The 20,346-nt window shown below is 49.1% G+C and overlaps 1 protein-coding gene across 3 annotated transcripts in view; it reads right to left on the bottom strand.

Moving 5' to 3' along the window:
• Sdk2 (sidekick cell adhesion molecule 2) overlaps window positions 1-20,346 on the bottom strand; it is a 282,059-nt gene that overhangs the window by 117,333 nt on the left and 144,380 nt on the right. For all 3 annotated transcript variants that reach the window (XM_050140393.1, XM_050140394.1, XM_050140392.1), the window contains exon 3: window positions 5,325-5,431. In XM_050140393.1, coding sequence (XP_049996350.1) covers window positions 5,325-5,431 — 107 coding nt within the window. The remainder of the gene's footprint in view (window positions 1-5,324; window positions 5,432-20,346) is intronic.

A 20,346-nucleotide genomic window follows, 5' to 3' on the forward strand; every position in this document is an offset into this window, starting at 1 on the left:
TGTGTGTGTGGATGCACATGTGTGTGTATGTGTGCATGTGGTATGTAAGGAAAAAGGGTATAAGGTGGGGCAGAGGGAGAGGGTGTACAGCAAGTAAAAGGTCAGCCGTGTGTGGTTACTGCATAGAAAGAGAGACAGAGAGCCGCATGGGTGAACAGATGGATGGAGGACTGGATTGATGGGGGAATGGGTAGCTGAAAAAGAAGAAAGGGATGGAGGGCTAGATTATTGAATGATGTATGTTTATGTTTCTATGTATACATGCTATTTGTATGTATGGCTGGAAGAATTACATGTGGCTATATATGGTTTATGTATAGGTGGATGATGACATATATGGAGGGGTGTATATATGTAGAGTAGATGGTTTTGTGTGTGTGTGATGGGCTTGATGGTTGGATATGTTTTCACCTGTATGTGGATGGTTGTAGGTGGGCGTGCATGTATACGTTTACAGAGGGGTGCATAGAGGAAAGATGGGCTTAGTTACCCTTGGTCCCTAGTCTGCACAGACCCCATCTTCTACCCCTCTACTTCAGAGTCCCTACCTTACCGTGACTCCCAGGCCCCAGGAATCCTCTCCTTTTTAATGTCACAGGAGCTCCGAGATCTGCTCAGAGTCCCTGGCCCAAGCAGGCAGCATCCATTGTATACACCTGCCCTTTTCAGCCCACTGCACACCGCTGGGATGAACTGAACTGCGCAGGGGGAGGCTACCGAGGAGGTTAGCCTGTCAGTGCAGGAGCTGGACTGAGGAAGGGCGGGGGACAGGCTGAGTTCAGGTCTCCTGGGAACTTTCCTCACTCCCTTTGCTAACTCCCTGAAATGATGCTAATCCACCTACCCACCCACCACGTTAAGCCCTGCAGGACCTATCCAGGCTTCTAGACACACTCCCACCAGAGCAGAGGTCTGCAGGCCCGAGGCACAGCGGGTGTGGCCGGGAGCTCATTTCTTGATGTCATTGTTAGCGCTTAAAAGGGCTTGTGCGGTAAGAATTCTACCACAGACGACATCCTTGCACCCACTTACCTTGATGTCTTTGTTAGAGCTTAAAGGGCCTGTGCGAGAGAATTCCACTGCAGACTTCATCCTTGCACCTACTTATCTTTAAATCACCAGCTGGATCATGCATACAAAAATGAATATAATTATATGTAGAATTTGAAGGAAAAATCAACATCCCTGTCTGTACGCAGCACCCAGTTAAAAGTCAGGATGCCGTGGGTACTCGGTTCCCCTTCCCTGGCTGCCTCCCCATCCATTCTGGCCTCTACAGGGCTAACCTCTCTCCAAAATGCTGGGCCACCTACCTATATGGCCTCACAGACAGGGATTACTCAGGCTTTTTGTGGCTAATTCAACCTATTTTTAAACACTCACCTCTGGGCTTACTCTGTATGTGGTCTCTTGTGATTTTTTTGGGGGGGGGGAATAATGTTTTTTTTTTGTGGCATTTCCCCCACTCTGAAATCCTGATTTTCAAATCAGTCATCTTCATAGCTTCCTGGAATTCCCTGGGTTATGTGGTGCTGATGCTGTGCACAGCCCCTCATGGCCCTCCCAGCACACAGATCACATGGTACTGATGCTGTGCACAGCACCCCCCCCCATAATCCTCCCAGCACACAGGTCACATGATGCTGATGCTGTGCACAGCCGACCCTCATGCCCTTCCCCGTACACTGGTCATATGGTGCTGATGCTGTGCACAGCCCCCGCCCCATAGTCCTCCCAACACACAGGTCACATGGTGCTGATGCTGTGCATAGTCCCCTATGGTCCTCCCAGCACACAGGCCACATTGTGCTGATGCTGCGGACAGCACCCCCCTCCCCAGGGCCCTCCCAGCACACAGGCTCTGGGATTTCTCTAGAGCACCATTCCAAAGATGCAATTGCTGCCTGGAAGGGTGCATACATGGTAATTTGACTAATTATGCCACCCACCACTTCCCTAATCTCATCAATTTACCAATTACATAGGTGTATCCCTTTCACACATGGTCTGGTTGCATGCTGGGTTTTGACAGTTGGGTGCACACGGCCAAGTATCTCTTTGTGGTTTTATGGATTTATCATGAAAATAACAACCCCCTCTCTACTGGATCCTACCTTAGCCCTGCCTCCACCATCAAAGACTTCAGCTCATTCTGAGCACAGCGTGCTATGCCTACGGTCTGTCCCGAAGCTCCCATATCCCCAGTCTACTTTATGATGCTCTCTCTTGTTCTCACTCTGCTCCAGCCACCTCACCTTCAGACCTGCAAGTATACCACAGGGCCTTTTCACTTGTTCTGTGACTGGGGATGATCTTTCTTCCTATGTGGCTCACCCACCTTTCTACCAGATCGGTTTCAGATCCTTCGTGGCCATTCTCCACTATTTCATGGAGTAGGATCCCTACGGCTCTCCCATATTCCTCTAACAGGCTCCACTTTTTTTGTAATACATTGCATTCATTCATGAGTCTCATTTATATTATATTATATTATATTACATTACACTATATTTGCAGACTGCTTAGCTTTCCTGGAGGGAGGGATCTTGATTGTGTTTCCTGCTATGTCATCACCACTTGGACGAGTGCTGGGAATTCCGTGGGACAGTCTACAGTAATTGTAGTCCTTATTTTTTTTTTTTTTTATTTTTCTCCAGGCAGGTCATTGCCATGTTTCTGAGGTTGGCCTGTAATCCACTGATATCCCTCTCTTCCAGCGTCCTGAGAGTTGGGATGCCAGGCATATGCCACTCATCTGGATAGTTACAGCCGTTCATGACTGATGTAAATACTCAGCAATGGACGCTCATGACAAACCTGTGACATCGTCCCAAGTGTCTGCACAGCCCCTGCTATCTTATCCTTCACCCACTTTCATGCTGTAGACGGGAAATCAGGAGAAGCAGAACAATCCTGTGACTACAGAGCCCCCCTGAATCCCGTTTTGAATGAGTGGTTGGAAGGACGTTGCTAACACGGGAAGTGGAAGTGGGTCTGGCTCCCAGGGCAAGCAGGCCCTTGCCATGTCCTGTATGGGTGAGTTTGGCATTGTGGGATGGGATGGGATGGCAAGTACCATTCTGAGCATGTCAACAAGGTCTAGGGATAAGGGAGGGGCATTACCCAGGTGAGAGGATCAGAGAGGTAACCACAGGCCCTGGTTCGTGGATGAAAGCCTGGTTCGTGGGAATCCCAAGTCTGGAGAGCCTTTCCAACCTCCTGGCCATTCATTCTATTTACTCAATGGCAGAAATTTATGGCAACATTTAAAACACAAAAGAAGAGACTGCGTGGGATCAGGGAGGGGGCCGGGTCAGGGGAGAAGTTTTATTGACTCCCCTTAATTGCTGTAATTAAAAACATGTAAAGAATCTTTTTTAAAAACGACCTTGCCATTATCATTAGTTGTTAGACAGCTGCCCTTATTAATTTCTCATTAGAACACAAGTCACAAGGCCTCTCTAGAGAGGGGCGGGAGTTGGGGTGGGGCCTATCAGCTCCAGGATCCATTTAAAAGGGACTGAGGAGCAAGCTGCTTGAAGTCACAGGTCCAGAGTCTCCTCCCACCCCTAGGTGGGTGCAGCAAAAGAGGGGAGGATGAGCCAGGGATTGGGAGAAACAGCAGGTACCACTCACTCTTAGAATGGTATCCCTGTACAAGAAGATAGACAGACAGACAGATAGACTGATGGAGAAATTTGGGAGAGAATGTTCTCTTCTGCAATCCCAAGAGGAAAGAACAGGCCAAACTAGACCTTTACATCTCCTCAGATGCATGCTTACACATAATACACACACATGTGTACATATATACATATATATATACCCCTGTGTGCACATTTGCACACATAAATACATACAATGCATGGACACATACCTGCACAAACACATGTGCTGCTATGTAGAGGCAGACTGACACAGTTAGACACATTCAAGACACATGTGTATGTGTACCCACGTGCACACAGACATGTTCATTCTCTTTACACACAGGAACCAAAAGGCAGATGGATCAACCTCTGAGTACGTTTGAACATGTGCATATATACTCACATGCACATGAACACACACACAGAGGCTTCCCCAGCTCTATGCCTGCAGGTTTCTGGGACACGACAAGAAGCTAGTGTGTCCAATTCATAGTCCACGGGCTCCAGGAGCCCTATGGTTATGAATGTGGCCAGCATGGAAGCAGAAATGTACTTCAAACGCGATGTGTGTATGTGTGTTTTCTTTTGTGACTTGAAAGCATGGTTTCTGAGGGTGAATCTTGTAAATGACAAATAGCATGTCAAAGTGTCACAAAGGTGGGCATGCCTTGGCACTAAAAGAAGGTGCCCCATGCCCTTCCTCCAGCCAGGGCTGTCAGTTCCTGAAATCCAGTGTTGTGATTAGGGCTTTGCTCTTAGGGTTAAACCGAGTTGCCTTTGATGCTGGCTTATGGGCCCTCCGCTGTTCCCTACGACTTTTTTCCCTAATTATCACACACACTCTCTGACATGCTGTGAGGTTTTCCCTACTCTTTCTATCTCCAACTTCTCTCCCCAAAGCATCCTCTTTCTGGTTTTTACTCTGCAGTTACTTTCTCAGAGGTAGGGTGGCTTCTCTTGGGAAGATTTCCCAGCCTTCTGTAACCACCGATGTGGCCTTGGGCAGCTGAAAAGAACCCCGCAATGGGTCTCGGCTGCAGCTGGCGGCAGGTCCTTCAGGAAGCAGCGGGTCTGGGGAAGGGATGCTGAGTGCTTTGAGGGGTGGTGGCCCCTGGGGAAGTGAGAGTCTGACACTACCCTTTCCCTTACCAGAGGAAGCCTCTCTGGGCTTTGATGGTACCGAAGAGGAGTCAACCACTAAAGGTTGAGTGTGACTGATTTACTCTACTCACTGCCCCCTTGGTACTTCTGGGAGCCCCAATAAATCATTCCCTGCCCCTTCATAGGGTTACTGCTCTCCCGCTTAGGCCTCCTGGAGATCACGGGAAGCCTATGCTCTGGTTGCCCTAGGTGGGTTATTCCGAGAACAGTCAAGTCAAGGCAACCGTTGCTCCTGCCGAATGAGCTAGAGGGTGGCAGAGTCAAGGTCATGCTTTTCAGGAACAAAGTGCCAGGGAGCGCTGGGCTCTCCAGCCTTGGCACAGAGAAATGGTGTAAGTCACCGATCAGCTGTGTAGCTTTGCTGAGTTCCCATGCCCTCTCTGGGCCTCGGTTCTACCAGGCATAAAATGAAAGGACTGGCCTGGCCGTGCAGGAAGAGCTCCAGTGATTTGCAACAGGGGTGAAAGGCAACAGTGTTGGCCCCGTTATTGCCCAAGTCCCCACTATACTCACAGGCCACTTGGACCTCCGTCTGCCGCTGTAGCAGGGCCCCCATGCGGTTACGCACGATGCAGCGGTAGAAGCCAGCGTGGGTGCGGTCCAGGCTGGTGATCATGTACCTGGGGGACAGAGGAGACAGTAAGGAAGGAAGGTAGTTTTTGAGGTGCAGAGGTCAAGTTGGGCTCAGGGTCAAAGGTCATGTGCACCTTATTCTGAATAAAGATTAGAGGAAGCTCTTGGGCCTTGACATGTAATCCCAGCAAGGTCCTCATCAATAGGATGTGGTACCTCCCATAGGCCACAGGACTTTGCTCATCTGCTCAGGATTCAGCTTGAAGTCCTTTGCTCTGCCCATGGCCAACCCTCCCTGCCCATGGCCACACTTCCCAGGGCTGCTCTGTTAAGAGGTTTTTGTCCCCTCCTGCCTATGCCTCACCGAGAAGCCAGGGACATTTGGTTTTAGGCCAGGCACAGGGCTGTGTTGTAAGTACTAATCAAAGGAGACAGGTGACAGAGGCAGGGGAATTGACACGTCTCCCCAAGTGTTCTCCATCAGCTCTTCTTTTCTGTGCAGTAGAGCTGGGGACAAAGCCTCCGGAGCCAGAGGGCTTGGCTCTTGTCCACGTGCCTGACACAGAGCCAAGCCCTCAGTCAGATCATCAGGCGCTTGTCACCCAAGGGACCAGAGAGTGGGCACTGGTGGGCAGGTGGCAGGAGGGCAGGAGCTTGCCTTCCCGAGAGGCAGGAATGAGGCAATCAGTGGAGGGGATTTTAACAGAAGACACTGGTAAATGCGATGAGGATGGTGGCCCTGAGAGATTCCCTTTTGCATTACTAGGCCATGGTCCAGTAGGTTGTCAGAGGAAACAGGACTTAGGATGGATCATTGATATCTTCCCCCAGTTCTCATGGTCCTTGAGTTTGTCCAGGTACCTTGGTGGACAGATTCAAAGCCATCTATTTCCAGGATATGCCAAGACTCAGACGGAGTAGCTCGTTCATCGGAGTTGCTGCTAGTGTTGCAAGAGTCGTGATCTGGACCCACCATCATTGTTATCACTACCACCACTACCATTATTACCACCTCACCACAATCATCACTGTCAGCACCACCACCATCAGCTGCGCTCCTACCACTACAATCATCATCACTGCCATAATCATAATTGCCATCACCATCATCACCGTTACATTACCATCATATTCATTACCATCATCATCATAACCATCAGCGCTGTCCCTGTCACCGTCATCATAATCACCACCACTACCATCATCTCCACCATCACCATGAGCATCACCATCATCACCCATCCCACCACCACCACCGTGATCACCACCATCACATCAACATCCTCACTGTCACCTCCACAACCATCACCACTGTCCATCATCATGGCTGTTATCATCATCATTATCACCTCCACCATCATCACTCACTGGTGGTCTCACCATCACCATAACAACCGTCACAGTCACCACTGTCCTCCCCACCATGATCACCATCATCCCTTATCCCATCACCACCACATCATCACTATGGTTACTACCATCACCGTCATCATCACCATCATTTCTCCCCACCGTGATTATCACTACTTCATCGTAACTGTCACCATCACCGTATCACTATCTTCACCATCACCATCACAGAGACCATCGTCACTGTCACCACTTTCATGAATATTTTCCCCACTCTCATTACCATCCTTAGCCATCTCTATGACTGTCATCACCACCACCATAATCATCGCCATCATCACCAGTATAATTGCCACCACCTTTACCACCATCACCACTATCACTGCCAACACCTCTACTACCATCACCATGGTCATAGACATTACCCCATCACTATTACTACCAACTCCCCATCACCATCATGGTCAATGTCCTTACCATCACCATCGCCATCATCACCATCATGATATCACCATCATTATCCCCACCATCACTGTCATTACCACCACCACCACCATTATCATCATCTCCATCCCATCACCATGGTCACCATCCTCTCCACTGCCACCATCACCATTGTCGCCATCCCCATGATGGCACCATCTGTGTTCCAGATGCTTTTCATAGATTTCTTCATTTTATACATCCATTCCCTGACTCTTGGATATCATGGACAAGTGACACCTTAGAAATATGGATCTACGTAAGACTATCAACTTTTTAACTTTGTCAAGATCATTAAAGCCAATCAACCAAAGGGCAAACTGAATCAAGCGAAAATCGTTGTAAAACAGGAAATAATAATATTGTAAAGTGCTAGAAAGAGAAAAATAAATACAAAAGGCTAGCACCTTCCCCAAAAGATATTTCTGAGATGATAAGAAAGAACCTTAAAAAAAATAAAAAAAAAATAAAAAAGAAAGAACCTTAATATAAAAGTAACTTACACAATGCTTTAAATTTTATGTGAAGCTCCCCTACACCGCTACATCAACATGCTATCTGCACAGCTGCTGCACTCTGTCCCTGCTGGCATTGGAGGGGCTTTGGCTTGGTCCTCACATTAATGCTATGGAGGGTACTTAGCAAGCCATTTCAGAGTTCCGAGGACCAGACACACCTTGGCACTGACCTATAGTTCCACAAATAATAAGAGACAGGGTCCGGGTCCCACTGAGCCTGACTGTGAAGTAGCTCAAGGCTGAGGCTACACCCCGAAGAGATCCACCTTCAGCTGGGGACTGCCCAAGCATGTGCAGAGTTTCTCGGACCCTGCAGTATCATCCAGAACCTTCTTGTTGCTGTAGCCCCTTATCTATGCCAGCAGCCACAGGTCACATCTGTCTTGACCCTTGTGGTCAAGGGGCCTAAGCTCTGGTAAATAGTACCCTTCACTATTCTCAGTCCTGTACCAAGTACTTGCTCCCTACTTGCTGTCCCACCTCTTCTGAGCCAAGAGGCTGTGGGAAGATTGCTTGCGTCTTTAAAGGGGCAGGGTAACCTGGGAGGATGGCGGGAGAAGAGGTGGACTGGAAAAAGTATCTCCTTTTAGAAATGGGACCTGGAGGCCAGTGAGACTGCTCAGCGGGTAGAAGCCAGTGACACCTGAGGGCCTGAGTCTGATCTCCAGAACCCGAGTGAAGGTGGAGGCAAAGGATTCCTGGTTACCACGTGTGTGCAGCACAGGTGTGCATGCCCACACATATCCACACAATGATGGCAAAGAGAAGCGAAAGAGTGCCATCTGTTATTGCTAACAAACAAACAAACAAAACACCAGGGGAAGGAAAATAAAGAGAAACAGCTGAGACGTTCGTGAGGAGACACTTGGCCTCTGTTGCAATAAAAGAAATTGAAATTAAAGCAAGACCCTATTTGCGTGTCAGACTCCAAAACACAAGAATGAATGGAAGGGCGAGGGGAAGGAGGAGGAGGGGAAGGTAAAGCAGAGGGGGAGGGGAAGGGAGGGAAAGAGACTTGTTTGTGGTTTGTCGGTGGTACTGGTAATTGATCTATCCTTTGGGGCAAAAATCTATGGCAATTAGAACATGTAAATTCTTTGACAAGAACTTGTGCTCCCTGGAGGTGGCTCTTTAGTTACGCTTGCAACAGTGTGACAGAAAAAAAAAATGTGTACAAGGATGTTACTGTGGCACTGCTTGTGGTAGCAGAGAGAAACAAAGAGAGACGGGAAGCAACAGACTTGTCCATCAAACCAGAATTAGATCAATAAAGGATGCTGTGGTTCCCGAGTGAGAGAAGAACACCTGTGTGGGATGAACTAGAAAAGTCTCCAAGACACCCAGGGCGAGAAAGGGAAACCAAAGCAGGGAGACAGGAGAGTTACATGAATCAAAACACAAAGACAAAGCTGTGAGCGGGGCGAAACAACCTCGGAACTGACTGTTTGTTAGAAACACGGATATAATGGATCCCTGGCTGTTGCTGTTTAGAGAAGGTGTTATCAAATCCTTAATGGTTGGAAACGGACTCAATAAAAACAATTCAGATCGTTCCCTATCCTCAAGTTAAAAAAAAAATAAAAAAAAACATGTTAGGACATTATCTGGGTAAATCGAAACACTATACTTATTTTTTTTTAATGTATATACTAATATTCATTTGTATGTGTGCACATGTACACAAGTGTGCACTCACAATCACACAAATATTTTTGAGACCCTGTATTCATAATGAGTTATTTCTCTTTTGGGAGACAAAGCCAAGACTGAAGTTGGGGGAGGGCCATGTGTACTTTTTCTGATTTTACATCTCTCTGTGTCATTGGGATCATCTTAATCATATACACAGATTGTTTTAATTTTAAAGATAAGACTTAAAAAAGCACACTTTGTGCACAGACTCTAAGTACACGTTATAAAAAGGCACCAGGGACCCGTTCAAGCTCAGTTTGTTTGCCAAGGTCAGTGATGCGTGGCGAAATTTTAACTTTAACGAAACCCAATTTCTGCTGAAAAAAAAAAAAACAACCCATGTCCATGTCCTGCAGCCAGACAGCCCCAGGTCCCACCTGGGGGTCCCGAGGAAGGACACAGGCTGTTCGTCTGTTCCCTGATCTTTGGGGGATGCCTTCCTGTTTCCTGTAGTGGAGGGCAGGCACGCTTCCTAGACTCCCTGCCTTTCCCTCCCTGACTGTCTGAATGCTACTGCTCCAGCCTGGGAGACCTATTTCAGGCTTGCAGGTCCCATTATTTAAATCAATACTTTTACACACTGCCTCTCTACCAGGGGAGCCCTATACATAGCACCAGAATGCGGCTCTCGTCTGGGATGGGAGGAGTCAGCTAGCCAGTATCTTGGTTTCAGAACCAGCACACACCATAAGCAGCCCCAGGAACGACAGTAACCACATTCATTATTGTCATTATGTTCCCTGCTGTGGTGGCGGGGACACACACACCCTGGAACCACAGCTCTGTCTACTCCATTCGCCTGTGCCCTCTTGGCCAGGAAGGAACTGGAACAGCCAGCCCTGGTTCAGGTCCATGAGGAGCGGTCATGGAAGAACCGTCGTGGATGAGCAGATGCTGACTGTTGCTGCCACACCAAGAGGAAACACAGTGACGGAGAAAAGTGCCTGGACTCTCCTGCAGGGAAAATGCAGGCTAGACTTTCAAGATTGGTCATTTGGATGAGCTACCGAAGCTTTCGCGCCTCAGGCTCCCTATCTGTAAAGTGGGCATGATGATAGCCCACTTTACTTGGATGTGAACGTCTCCAGGCATAGGGCAGCTTCTGCACAAAGGCTTGTTGAATGAGAGAGCAAATGTAAGGACCACGGGTGGAAGGTTCTGCCATGCTGTGGGGGAGATTCAGAGGGGAGGACCAAGAAAAGAACATGTATGACCCCTGTGCTAAGCACCAGCAGAGCTCAGACTTCCTTGCTTGGCTCCGAAACCCTTAGCCTAGACATTTCCCTTTGATTTTTCAAAGAGGAGGAGCCTGCTCCTGGCTCCAAACATCTGAATTTACCCAGCTCCGGTCCCTTCAAAGGCTCACTTAATTACAGGACTTTCCCCACGAGTCAGAACTCAAAGACTAAAATAGAAAACATGTAGTAGGCCGTCCCACCCTCCCTGCGCCCCAGCTGCCTGTCACTGATGACCTGTAATCCACACATGGAGAAGCTCACACGTAGTGCCTTCTTCAAGACGCCTTCGAAACTGCTTTACACAAATGTGAGCAAAATTCAAATGTCAGCCCCTCTCCTTCACAACCAGGCAAAGCCAGGCCCCTCCTCGGTGACTGTGTCTTAGACACCTTCCCACCGCCTCGCCCAGCTCTGCCTTGGACTTTGTCACATCTGCTGGCTCCTTTGGATGCAGGCACCTTTCCATTCTCTGAGTCAGCTGACCCAAGGGGCCTGGGGGCAGAGGGGCGCAGGAAGTTATACCACGAATCCACGCCTGTCCTGATGTTTGTCAAAGTGCGCCCCTGATTTAATTTAGTAGGGCCCCGCATCTCAGTCTATGCTTCCTAGATGAAGAGAAGGCTGGGGTAGAGTGTGCGGCTTAGCTATGGGGGAGGGGGACCAGGACAGATAATTGGATTTTTAAAGAGACAAGAGACAAGGAAGTGAGCGAATAACCGCCTAACAAGTGCAGCGTCGTCGCCAGCGCGCGGTGGTACACACACAGTGCCCTTTTTGGTTGGAGTCCTTGAGTGTCATGGTTGATATTTAAAATGATTCTTACCCACATTAAATAAGATATTTCAATTCCACGAAGCTGTCAGGAGCTGATGCGGACAGCAGAAATAATAGGCATACTCTCCTTGTATTGTCCTGGTTAATAAATCAGACGCCTGGAGATGCATGCCAGATGCTCACGGGGAGGAAGGGTGCACGTGCGAGCACACTTGCCACACACAGAGTGCACTCCTGCATATCCACAGCATGCACCACCATTCGTACACACTACTGTGCGTGTATGTAAATGGTCAGGGATCCCAGCAGCCTGCAGACTCACAGGCGTACACACACTCATGCATCCCAGCTCTCATGACGGCCACTTTCCCGCATGTAAACCATGTTCAGAGGGTCACTGTGCCCACTGGTGGTCAGCAGGGAATCTGTGCCTGCCACTTGCTGATAGACAGCTGGGACCAACACAGCTTTCAGTACCGAGCAACTCGAGTCAGGGAGGGAGCGAGCATTCCTAGTCTCTCCTCATAGGGCCTTAGGGAGCAGGTAGCAAGCACCACAATGTGTGCATGTACATGTGTGTAGGTGCATGCATGCGTGAGTACATGTATGAATGCAGGTATGTACTTGTGTGCATGCAGGTGAATGTGTATGTTCTCAGCTTGCTTATGACACAGGGGACAAAGATAGTATGGGACCTGGCCAACTAGAGATGGAGTCGGCTTTTGTGTTTTAGCGGTTTTGTGGTTGTTGTTGTTTTTAATTATGTGTGTGTGGGTTTGAGTGTGGGTTTGTGCTCATGAGCATGGGTACCTGCAGAGGTCAGAAGAGGGTGTTGGATCTGGTGAAGCTGACGTTACAGGTGGTTGTGAGCTGTCTGGTGTGGGTTCTGAGACTTGAACTTGGGTCCTCTAGAGGAGGTATGTACACTCTCAGCTGCTGGAGTTGGCTTTCATAAAAAGTCTTCAAGAAAGAGGGCTCTGCGCTTCACAGGGAGTCACAGACGCACGCTGTGCGGTAACAACATGCCACCGTGCAGCTCACACCTGACAACCCCTGCCGTGGCTGTGAGAAACACCAGTGTCCCGAGGCCTCAACACTTACAGCCAATTCCCTTCAACCCTGAACAAACGTGAGAAGCGCGGCTCATGGGAGCCTCTGTTCATAGGTGAAAAACAGGGCCGGAGACAGTCATTAACCTGTCGTGGTCACACTGTATGTCAGCGCAGTCTGGCATGTAGAGGACATGAGACCCGCATGGGTGTGCATGGAGCCCTTCATTCCTGGGATTCACTCTGAAGAGCAGTTTGCCTGCTCTCTTGGACATGAAGAAGCTCTGCATGCTGGTGGGGAGCGGGCTGTTGATTTCGACAGCTTTTCCTTTTTGAGACAGCGTCTCACCTGGTAGCCCTCGCTGTCACAGAAATCTGCCTGTCTTGTCCTCAGGGCGCTGGGATGAAAGGCATCCACCACCACACTTAGCTCTCAGATCCCTTTCTGCAGCCCAGGTTTACTGAGAACTCGCTGTAATTCTCCAGATTCATTGCCCTGAGTACCGGGATTACAGACATGAGACACCATGCCCAGCAGGAGAGAGCCATTCTGAGCTGGTTAAGAACTGGATCCGGAAGATGGTGATGTAAGGGAGGTTTGGGAGGAAAGTGTGGATGGCTTGTGTGAAGCCAGCACTGAGCCTTTTAAAAGACATCCAATTACACTGATTTTGTATATATGTGTATCCACCATGTGGGTCCCCAGGATTGAAGTCAGCTTGGCAACAGGGACCTTTATCCACTGAGTCATCTCACTGTCCTCCTGGGGTGGGCCTTTTGATGAAGGAAGGGGAGACCAAGGAATGGAAAGGTTTGAGACAGCGGGGGCCACCTTGTGGCGGATGATAAAGTCACCCCAACTAAAAGCTTAGCTCATGGAGTTGGGGGTTAGGGAAAGGGAAGAGAAAGAATAGAGAAGAAGTTAGGGAGGGAGGGAGAGAGGGAGAGAGAGAGGGAGGGAGGGAGATTGACTCGACTCTCCTGCACAGGAAGCACAGACGAGCCTGAGGATGACGTCATGGTGAGCACCCGAGGGACAACTTGGGAGCAATGATTTCCACTCTTCTATTTTAAGCAGCTTTTGTCTCGTGTTGTAATTCCCTTCCACGTCTCAGGTAAGAGTCTGACACACACTCAACTGGCTTCTGCAATGGCATCTGGGGAAGAAGGATGTTGCACTCTGGCCGGGGCAGGAGCACCTGTTGATGAGGAACCCACGGGAAGGAACAGGAGCCCGGAGAGAGGGCCAGTGGGCCCAGACAGGGAAGCGAGGTCTGCCAGCATCTAAAGAGGGTCTTAGATCGACATTTGGATATTAAGAGACAAAGTGGCTCTCAGATATGGGCAGACATGAGCATAAGAGGCTCCCCCTGCCACCTAGGGCCCTGGAAGATGCAGGGATGCAGGGATGATGTTCACTGTGGACAAGATGGAGAAAGCTGATTAGAAGAGTCAGCCTGACCAGGCTAAGGGACACTCAGGGTCAGTCACTTTTCTCATTGCTGTGCCCAAACCCTTGAGAAAAACACTTAAGAGAGGAAGGACTTATGTTGACTCGTGGTTCATCATCGTGGCAGGGAAGGCATGGTGGGAGCCGAGTGAGACAGCTGGTCACACTGTTTTCAGTCAGGAATCGGAGGGATGGATGGGGTGTTCAGTCTGCTTCTTTTCTTTTATTCAGTCGGGGACACCCATGAGATGGTGGTACCACCCACATTCAGGATGGATGTTCTCTCTTCAATGAAACCTCTGAAAAAAATTCTCACGCCCAGACGTGTGTCTCCTGGGTGATGCCACACCCAGGCGGGTAGACAGTTGAGCTTAACCACCACACAGCGAGCTGGTCTATTGATTCTGGGTGTCCATGAAGGCACTTGATGGAGAGACCAACATTGGCACTGGAGGACTGAGTAAAAGGGATTACCCTCATCAATACGACTAGGCATTTTCCAGTCCTGGAGGGCTGTTATAGCAGAACTAAATGGTGGAGAGAGGAGGAACTGGATCTGTCTTGAGCTGGGATGTCCATCTCCTCCTGGCCTTAGATGCTCGAGTTCCTGGTGCTCAAGCCCTTAGACTCTTAGAAGTGTGGCCTTAGACTCTTAGAAGTGTGGCCTCCCCATTTTCCAGGCCTTTATACGCATATGTTTTACACACCTATCTTTCTTAGGTCTCTAGTTTCAGACTGTGAGACTTCTTGGTCTTCATAGCCTCATCTGAAATCTCACACATAGGATGGTATACTATTATTATACACATGGATCTCTTATTGAGTCTGTTTCTATGTTGAACCTCAGCATAGGTTGAACCTCAACTAACGTACCATCTTCAGGACACGAGGACAAGCTGATGCCGGGCTAGGCAGCGGGTCTGTTTACATATATCCTTGCTGGTCCACATAGGCATGTGGGGGAGGCTGAGACTTTGGGCATATTCTCTTGTGATACAGATAAGAAAAGAAATGCAGGCAGCAGCGAGCATTTAGTTATATCACAGGTGGCAGCAGCAGCAAACAGGAACTGGGCTGAGCTTCAGGGCCACGGAAGAACCAGCCCTGTCTCTAGGATGTGCAAGGCCTCAAACAGCACATTCTCAGGCTTGAGCAAACTCCTGTCTGGCAGCTTTGGGCAAAAGCAGCTGGTTTCGTCTCCAAATCTCATCCTGGAAGGCTCCTTTATGTTTTCAGCCAAGGTATCTCCTCCAGAGCCCTTTCTGGAATCTCCCTGTCATCCTCCAGGGTCTTCTTTTGCCAGAGCTGGTGTGTTTTTCACAACTTAACTTAACATCCTGTCTACTGGCATGTGTCTTCCTGCTATGGTTTTGAATGGGAGATGTCCCCCACAGGCTCGTGTATTTGAATGCTCTGTCCCAGCAGGTGGCTGTCTTAGTTAGGGTTTTTATTGCTGCGAAGAGACACCATGACCACGGCAACTCTTATAAAGGAAAACGTTTAATTGGGGTGGCTTACATTTTCAGAGATTTAGTCCATTATCATCATGGCGTGACATGGAGAGGCCTGCAGGCAGACATGGTGCTGGAGAAGGAGCTGAGAGTCCTACATCTTAAACAGTAGGCAACAGGATGTGGTCTGAGACCCTGGGCATATCTTGAGCATAGAAGACCTCAAAGTTCACCCCCACAGTGACACACTTCTTCCAAAAGGCCACACCTGCTCCAACAAAGCAACACCTCCTAAAAGTGCTCCTCCCAGTGAGTTTATGGGGGCCAATTACTCTCAAACTACCACAAGTGCCATGTTTGTAGCCATTTTAGGAGCTAGGGTCTAGTAAGGAGGAAGCACACATGGAAGATGGGCCTGAATTAGTTCCTTTTCCGTTTCTGTGACAGAAGCAACTTCCAAGAGAAACAGGCTATCTTGGCTCATAGTTCCAGTTGGTAGAGTCGTTCATGATGGGGAAGTCGTTCATGATGGGGAAGAACAGGCAGGCATACTAGCAGGGGGCAGGAAGCCGGCTGATCACATTTCATACATGTACACACTACAGACACATACACGGGAGCTGGGGGAGAGAGAGAGAGACAGAGACAAAGAGATACAGGCAGAGACACACAGAGAGATACACATACACAGAGACAGAGAAAGACAAAGCAACAGACACACACACACACACAAAAAGAGAGAGAGAGAGAGAGAGAGAGAGAGAGAGAGAGAGAGAGAGAGAGAGAAAGAGAGAGAGGAAAACAGAGCACTAGAAGTAGGGCCTGGCTATATAACCTCAAACCTTGTTCAGAGCATCAAACTTTCTATAGTAAGGTTCTGCCTCCTAAAGGTTCCACAACCTCCCCAAATGGCACCACCCCTGGTGACCAAGTAGTGTTCAGATATAAGCCTGTGGAGGACATTTCTTATACTAAAGAGCTTAGAGTCCTGCCCCATTTCTAGCCTGAACGCTTTGCTTCCGGCTCCACTAAGTCATAACAAACTGTGCAACTGTAGGCAGAGCCACCAGACACTGCGCCCTCTGAAAGCCCTGAACTGTGAGCCAAAGTGAGACCTTCTGAAGTTGTGTCTATGAGACATTTTGTCAGAGCATGGGGGGAAAGTAATCCATGTATTCCCCGAGGCCATGTCTGTCATCCTTCCATCTTGCCTAGATTGTCATACATTTAATTTCTAGGTGACTGAATTGGAACGACCAGTAGGGAAGACCTAAGGATGCCCTAAAGTTGCCCATGCTCTACTCCCCAAGGTTCATAAAGGTGCCATTCATGCTGCATGTTGATTGATTTGTATCTCCATAAAGGAGTTTCTGGGGGCTGGAGAGACAGCTCAGCAGTTAAGAGCACTGGCTGCTCTTGCAGAGGACCCAGGTTTGATTCCCAACACCCACATGGTTGTTCAGAATCACCTATAATTCCAGTCCCAGGGGGCTTGATCCTTTCTTCTGGACTCTGGGTGCTGCATGCACATGGTACACAGAAATACATATACAGTAAAAATAAGTGGATCAGCCAGGCTGGGGTGGTGCACACCTTTAATCCTGACACTCGGGAGGCAGAGGCAGGTGGATCTCTGTGAATTTGAGGCGAGCCTGGTCTACAGTGTGAGTTCCAGGACAGGCTCCAAAGCTACAGAGAAACCCTGTCTCACAAAACAAAAGAAAACAAAACAAAGTAAGTGTATCTAAAAAAACAAGACACTGAAATTCTAAGTCTGGATCCTGTTATTTTACTTAAAATATGTGAGTGTGTAGATTGTGTATGTGTGTGGTGTGGAGTATGTACGTGTGTGTGAATGTGTGTGTGGTGTGTATGTGTGGTGTGGAGTGTGTGTTTGTGTGTCTGTGTGTTGATGGGGACAAGTCCAAGTATGCCAGGCAAGCATTGTATCACTGAGGTTTGTCCTAGTTCGAATCCAAGCCCTTAAGTACATGATGATCTGTTGTGTCTGTCAGGGGAACTACCACAGCTGGCTTCCCCAGACTGAGGTAGACACAGGTAGGAAAACTCTTTCTGGGGACCCTGGAGGGATGATGTAGGTCGCAGCTTCAGTGTGCAGAAGTAGATAAGGAGGGTCCAGCTGCTCTGAAAATTATTTTAATTACATTTTAATTAACAAGTTTATTGATTAGTCTATTTACTGCATATATGCACGTATGTGGGCATGCGTGGGGAGGTTAGAGGAGAGCTTTCAGGAACCCAGTTCTCTCCCATGTGGGTCCCAGTGTCCAACTTAGGTCATCAGGCTTGGTGGCAGGCACCTGTACCCATTGAGCCATCTCATCAACTCCTGCAGATTCTTAAGAAGCAGGTGGCATAGGAGCTCACTCTGGAGTCAGAGTCCCTCTGGTCCCTGAAGACGCTGTACCCCATGGGCTCATATGACCCCTTGCAAAGGGCATTTGCTGCAGAAGCAAAGGAATTGTCTTCAGCTGTCCAGGCTTGCCATGGCCTCCTGGCCACCCCGAGCCTCCCTTGCGGCAGTCCATGGTGCTATGATCGATCTTCAGTGAGAGGGCTGGCAGTGTTATTGAGCCGGGGCCGCTAACACTGTGACATCCCTGGCTTGAGCTGCATGTCCATCAACCCTATGACCTTCTGGGCCAATTAACTGCTCTCAATGAACAAGGACAAAGACTTCATTAAGTTGTTATCTATCAGCTTGAGACCCCCACCCCTGAGAGGCCTGTGTAATCCTTACTTCAGGAACATTGTAACAAAAATACCCAAGGGGACAAGAAGAGAAGGTTTGCTTTGATTTAATGTTTAGGAGAGTTCAGCCCAGGGTTGCCAGGTCACCTACACTTGGGTGGAGCATCCTGGAGGAGGAGGCTGTTCACTACATGGTGGGAGAGGAATCAGAGAGCAAGGACCCTGGGGAGGGGGCTGGGGATCAAGTGTAATCTTCAATTCACCCTCAGTGACAACTAAAGTTTCCAGCACTTTCCCAAATAGGACCACCAACTGGGGATCAAGTATTCAAGACATGAGCCTGTGGAGGACATTTCCTATTCAACCTGCAACTGGCTGGCTGGGGAAATGGGAGTGAAAGCTGCGTGGGTCACTGAGGGGAGAGCAGGGTTGGTCAGCCTGAGAATGGGGCTAGCCACTCAGCAGCAGCAGTGTGATCATCTGTCTGGAGCAAAAGCAGAAACCCTCCTCCCATAATGGGAGCAGAAACGGGTTCTGAACCTAAGACTTGATATCATTATTTGGTTTCTTCTCCCATGTGAACCACAGGTGGGTGCTAGCCATCTTTTCATTCTGAGGCCTGGGCTCAGAGAGGGCTGGGCATATCCTAGATCATTCAGCCAGGAGGTGTCAAACATCCGACCAAGAGCAGGAAAGAATAAAAGGCTGTGGGGTACAGCACTTATCTATGGTGCAAGGAATTCAGCCAGAGATCTCTCAGTTTAGAGATATATATGAATTGGGAAATTAGAAATACCTAGGCTTAGTGAGGGCAGTGTGGTTATTATGCTAAAAAACATCAAATACAAGGAAACACAATCACAAACTGAGGGAGCATGGCTTCTCGCTCTGCTTTGGTGGCTTGGAGGTTTCTTCCCAGAAAACAGCCCACCATCTGGCTACCCGCCCCAGGGCCAGGAGGGCTCTTTTGTCCTGGGCACCTGGCATCTGCCTATGACTCATTATGATCCTTCTCACTCCAAGGCAGCTCAGAAAGAAACCAGATTACAGCGCACTGATAAAGAGATCGCATGGAATCAGGTCTCAAGGAGCCAAGGGCTGGTTCAGGGAGGATGGGGGGGCGGGGGGAAGCATGACAAATGGATGTTGGAGAGCCAGATCCAGGAAGAGGGTGGACTGGAAAGAGGCTGGGCTGATGAGCCTGTGAGTCCCACAGGCTCTCCTGGGCCAGGCTAAGGAGTTGGGTTTTCCTTTAGGACAAAAGAATCGGGGGAGGCTGTGAAGCCAGATACACAGCAGGAAGGCGAAGCAGGGCGCTTCAGATCTACAATAGCGTGCTAAGAATAGTATTTACATGGGTAGGTTTTGGAACGAAACCAAAAGAAGACAAATTTTGTGAGAGGTGAAAATTGCGTGAGATTCAAGTCCCAGTACCTGCGAGCAAGCCCGGGCATCATCTGCATCATCCATGACTGCCCTTGTGCCACCGTGGATGAGGGCAGTGGTACCCAGCTGTGTCTCCCAGAGTCTCAGAAAAGACCCCGCAAGATCCCTTCTCAGAAAGGGTTTGCCCAGCCTGCTGTGGAGAAATATGGTCACAGAACCCTCGCTCAGCGGGTAGAGAGATAGTCAAGGTCAACAGCAGGCCAATCTAGTCTTTGGCACAAGGGGGATGAGATGGGGCTCCCCATGTGATGGTGCTGGAGATTGGGGGTGATTGCCAGGTGTCTTTGACTAGGCGCAAGAACGCTGACAACCTTGTTGGTGGTGGGGGTAGTTGTGGAGGGCACACAGCAGGTTGAGGAGAGAAGGGATTGAGTAAGTGGGGTACTGGGTCCTGGTTGTCTTACGGTTTCTATTGATGTGATAAGAACCCCATTACCAAAAGCAACCTGGGGAGGAGAGGGTTTATTCTGTCTTATGGCTTAGAAGTCTAGCACGGAGGGAAGCCAGGCCAGGAACTCAGGCAGGAACTCAGGGCATGAACCTGGAAGCAGGAACTGATACAGAGGCCACGGAGGAGTGCTGCTTACTGGCTTGTTCCCCATGGCATGCTCAGCCTGCTTGCTTATACATCACAGGGTCACCTGCCCAGGGATGGCATCACTCACCTAATCGGGGCCCTCCCACATCGATCACTAGTCAAGAAAATGCCCTACACACCTGCCTTCAGGCGAATCTTACGGAGGCATTTTCTCACTTGAGAGTCCCTATTTCCTAATGACTCTAGCTCGTGTCAACTAGC

Source organism: Alexandromys fortis, unplaced genomic scaffold (assembly GCF_014885135.2).
Source record: "Alexandromys fortis isolate MF-2015 unplaced genomic scaffold, M_Fortis_MF-2015_v1.1 scaffold_39, whole genome shotgun sequence".
Classification (NCBI taxonomy): Eukaryota; Metazoa; Chordata; class Mammalia; order Rodentia; family Cricetidae; genus Alexandromys; species Alexandromys fortis.